The sequence below is a fragment of the Asparagus officinalis genome, chromosome 7 (genome assembly GCF_001876935.1).
Source record: "Asparagus officinalis chromosome 7, Aspof.V1, whole genome shotgun sequence".
In the NCBI taxonomy this organism is placed as follows: Eukaryota; Viridiplantae; Streptophyta; class Magnoliopsida; order Asparagales; family Asparagaceae; genus Asparagus; species Asparagus officinalis.
Genome location: NC_033800.1, coordinates 109,090,882 through 109,096,107, shown reverse-complemented (window position 1 = coordinate 109,096,107; position 5,226 = coordinate 109,090,882). Strand labels below are relative to the sequence as shown.

The 5,226-nt window shown below is 33.3% G+C and overlaps 1 protein-coding gene across 1 annotated transcript in view; it reads right to left on the bottom strand.

The window, feature by feature from the left end:
• LOC109847628 overlaps nt 1–5,226 on the bottom strand; it is a 35,714-nt gene that overhangs the window by 28,534 nt on the left and 1,954 nt on the right. Inside the window, 2 exon segments of the mRNA XM_020416860.1 lie at nt 6–93; nt 5,224–5,226. The exon segment at nt 5,224–5,226 is cut by the window's right edge and continues 224 nt beyond it. Coding sequence (XP_020272449.1) covers nt 6–93; nt 5,224–5,226 — 91 coding nt within the window.

Below are 5,226 nucleotides of genomic sequence, written 5' to 3'. Positions count from 1 at the left end.
GAAGAGGGGGAAGCCAATAGATAGCTTATATGCTGGACTATGTGAGTTTGTACTTGGTGGCATTCGTACATGCTCCTCCACATGCCCATCAAACTGCATTGAAACATTTAGTAGAATTAGTCCCGCATAATTTTGAAGATGTATGATGTACCTTCAGCAGATAAAACCTGAATAGGGACAATTTCACAAACCCCATTGCAGTTCGGAACAATCCCAACCCCCCCCACCCCAACCCACCCCAATGTTAGTTTAGACTTTTTTTACTCTATCCATTAACACCATTTATGAGAATTTCCAAAACAATTGGGGATTTTTTGTTTTGTTTTGTTTTGTTTTTTATTTTTATTTTTTTATTTTTTTTTTTTTGGGGGGGTGGGGTGGGGGGGCGTTCTGTGATTCATAAAATTCAGGGGTTTCTGTGATTTATAAAGTTCAGGATGCTTTTGTGTGAAACCCTCTAAAAGGTTCACAAAGTTTTGTGAAATTTACCTTATTTGAGTACTAGTGCCATATCAACAAGTGTGCATATGTCTGGCACAGAAAAATTGTACAGAAAGGTAATGGTTGTCGTATCCACAAAGATAGAGAGATGATTCATTGTAATGAATCAAGACCACAGTGGGTGTGACGTACATACATGTTCAGCCGAATAGTCTCAATAATTCTGTGACTGGTGATACTCATGAGAAAGGATGCATATGCATGTGGTGCTATGATATGATGGAGGTGTAAAACTAAGATGGTTATGCATGATATAAGGCTGATACAAACAATGAATATACTATAACATGCTACATGAACATTTCTCTTATGATTATGCATGATAATTAACTGAAGCAATAGTAAGGTTGAATATATGAAATGTATCTTTAGCCAAAAAGCAAGAAGAAACAATAGTCTAGTTTCACATTGATGGTCAGGAAATAATTATCATTTTCATTGCTGATCAGCCATGCATACTGTTATAGGGCGAAAAAGAATGCGACTCGTAGAATTAAGGCCGGATGATACAGTGAGAACATATGGAGTATTGTATAACTGTTGAATACTTCTGTCGAATGAGCAGCCCAAGCACTGCCACGCTACAAAGTGGAAGCTTATACTTTTGATTGGCGGTCATTGAATAAAAAGAGTGATAATTTTCATGCTTAGTCAATCATTGGTCACAAGCAGCTGAAATTTACAACATATGGTGGTGTATTGTACCTTGTGGCTGCTTTTTTTTTTTTTAAAAAAAAAAAACTTGTTAATTCAAAAACTGATGTTGAGAATTTTCAGATGGATGAGTTCCATTTTAAAAGATAAGAGTTAGATAGCATGCATTACCAATTCGGCCATAACCATTCTAGAATCCTCAAATACCAATGTTGTTTGTTCCTCTGTCACATGTCAAATGGCAACTGATCCTAAAACATCAAAAACCAATTTGGAAAGGACCGACCACCAACACTTAACAAATGCCAAAAAGATCATCGATAAACGTAACGACCTGATGATCTGATAGCAAAACATAGTGAAATAGAGAAAAAAAGAAAAAAGGAACGAGATAAACATAGATCACTTATGTAGCATTAGCAGGACTCAGTAGAATTCTCTGTATTTTTGCCATCTACAATGAAAGTATAGGAGCCGTCCCAGTCATATGCATAATCACAAGGATCACGATCTATGTTGCTTGTGTATTTCTTATCAGGAGCCGTAACCATACATGGACCAAAACTTCTTGGACATTTTTTGAATAAATGCATATGTTTATTCAAGCGTATACTCATTTATATTTAAATTTAAAACACTCATATACTTCTTGGACGTATGTCCTACACTTCATAATTTCACATCTGTTTCTCATATATTGACCTTATGTAAACAGACAAACAATATTAATCTTATGTCAATTGTTAACGTTTAATACTTATAAACATACATACATAACATACACATATGTAGCTGTGTCCCTATAGCATACCTTTTACAAATTTTGCCGTGTCCTGTACCCGTACCCATGTACCTTGATCACGATCATATTTCTGGTGGAACAATCTCTAATTTCAAATTTCCCAGTATCCAACCAAAATGATATACAAACACTGGCAGTATTGAGTAATAATCCTAGGAATATGACATATATAATACTGACATATATGATAATAAAGAGAAACGTTAATGGCAAAGAATCATAGTGTCCTTTACAGTTATTTAAAAAAAAAGGAATGGTCGATGCCTGCTCAATGTCCAATCATACACCTGTTTATTCTCATCTTACAATGCTTATGAACTGTATTTCTGTACTAACAAATCAGTTAAAGAACTGTTTTTAGAATATAATAGGGAAATAATATGTGAACACTGTTGTAGCTAAAATCTATGTTTAGAGCAGAATAGGACATGAGATTTCAATAATAGACAAAATGCATATATAGCAGTTATTTTGAGACAATGTGAGAAACATGTCAAAGACATGCATGTTTAGATAGACCCAATTCTAATGACTCTAATCATAGACCCATTTTCAATTTGATTTGAAAATCCAATGAATGGCTTATATGGATAATAATTTCCGAATGAAATCCCAGTATTATAGTCCAAAGAATTTTCTTAGCAATAAAGTTCTCCAGGATAGAAATTAATACCTTGTGGGGGAGTTATTGTGGCACTAAGAATTTTTTTTAGGATTCTAACATGAAGAAACATAATTGTAATTCAAAGAAACTTAAGGAATTTTTATCCCAACATTCCAAACGAAGCGAGGCTTGGTTCCTTATGTTAGCATGTGTGTGGCCTTCTACCTTACTTCAATTGAGTGCTTGTGGTATCTTCACATGGTACCATATTTTCCGTACTTCAATTAAGTGTGATATCTGCAAATGTTATCACTTCACTCTAAAATGGAACATATCGAAAAATTTATCTTCTAAAGAATTATAACCCTTAGGGTTCTAACATGAAGAAACATAGGTGTAGTTCAAAGAATTCTCAACCCATATGAAACCAAGGAATTTTTATTCCAACCATCCCAGCAAAACAAAGTTAGGTTCCTTGTGTTATTATGTGTAGCCTTCCTCCTTACTTCAATTGAGTGCTTGTTGATATGTTCACATGGTATCATCTTTTCTTACTTCAATTGAGTGTGATATCTTTAAATGTTATCACCTCTTACTCTAAAATGAAACATATTGAGAAGTTTATCTTCCAAACACTTTAAGTTTTCAAGAGCAAGCATCCTTTCATCTACCAAATATTTACATTTCATGTGATGACTTGCACCTTCTAACTTTCTTGTCAACAATTATTTATTTTATTTTAGAAGCAAAGGGGCCACTAAGAGGGACCACATTAGGAAATAATAGAGGACGGACATGAAAGAGGAAGACACTAGTTCCTACATTTGTGATACACGAGACTTAATATTGCAATGTTGTTTCATGCATATTGAAGTAATATTATGATCTGATAAATATTTATTCGAAATGAACCCCCACCAAGATTATTTTCTCATTGGGAACTAAAAAAGTACCTAATTGATACATATGTTAACTATTTTCAAAGCAAATCATCTTAATAATAAAGGAGTTCGGTGTGATAATAGTATGGAAGGCCAACACTTGTGGCATTCCTACGAGCAGTGACAATTGACAACTATTTGATTAGAATAGTATAGGTATGTGAAGGGGAGAGAGAAGATCTCAGAGAACACAAGAAACTCAAGTGTTAAATTGCTATTAGTATAATTTTAAGAGCATACAAACTTCCATATTCCGCAAGACTTATATATTTCATGTGTTGACTTCCATCCTTCCAACTTCTTTGGTCAGCTATATTTTATTTTGTTATAGAGGTACGGGTCCTGACCTCCACTAGGAGCAACCACTCAATACGAAATAATAGTGAATGGATGTGGAGGAGGAAGAGATATGCCAAGGAGTATGAAAATACCTTTTACAGGACACAAAGAAAAGATAAATGCTCTAAAGTCTATTATGTTAAATATAAACATAAGTCCTTATGTTGTGTTATGTAACCTAGCATGCCTTAAATGTTACGTAGCCTTATGAAATAACACACCTCATGACTCTACGTTATTTTAATATAACTTAAATTATTTCAATATAATATGCGTTATTTCAATATAACTTGTGTTATTTCAATTTAAGTTTAGAGACTTGAGAGTATATCCTTTCTTAAAACTTGAAGTAGTTATGTAAATTACTTTCGAATTGTTTGGTAAACCTTCATGTCTTGTTTTGGTGACATCATTATGTGATTGTGAAATTATAATTATAACTGATAAAATGAATGTAATCATGAGTGAACTATAAATTTATGATTATATACTTGAGTATTCGATTGTGGTACTTCCTAGTAAATCTATATGTCTTGTATTAAATTAAAGGATTTTATTAAATTTTTTCTTGTATTATGATGTTTTGTTCCTCATTCTTAAAATTATTATGAATATCTTTTGTACTTTTTTAAATTAAACACTAAGAGAATATGTTGTTCCTAATTGTGATGTTAGGTTTGACTCAAGTTACTCTAAAATCAAATTAACTCAAGTTACTTTAACATTGAGTAAAACGCCTACTTTCAGTCAAATTAACTCAAATTACTCTAAAATGAAATATATGGAAAATCTTATATCACATGTAGTTCAAATTTAATTGTAACTGGGTGTGCGACACCATACACGTAGTATAATGAAGGTCATTTAGGGATTGTTTAGTTTGCAGAAAATTGTTCACCCAGAGTTGCAATTTGTAAAAGTCAGTTGCAAGTGTAGTTATTCGTTTCACTTAAACTGTAACTGCAAAAAATGAAAAACATTTTTGTGAAAAGGACTTATGATCCATCGGGTGAAAGTGCTCTCTTCTGTAGTTAACCAAGAAGTTGCAGTTGTAGTAAAACAGACAGTTACAACTACAATGGTAATTACCTTTTGCAAATTGTAAAAGTAATTGAAGTTGTAAATTTCTGCATAGCAAACAGAAACAGCCATAAGAAAATTATGCACATAAATGCAGTCAACCTTATATGCGCACAAAGACTGCACCAAGATCCTTGGGATAGATAAGTTTTTGTCTGTACCTGCAGCTCAATAGAGAACCAAATTGCATGACTCTATCCTAGGTGCTGGTGACAGAGCCCTTATATTCTCACCTTCTCCTTTTCCCTTACCTACCCTTTTGCTTTTTGACCCTTAAAGAGAACAATCTTTGACTCTGACACAAT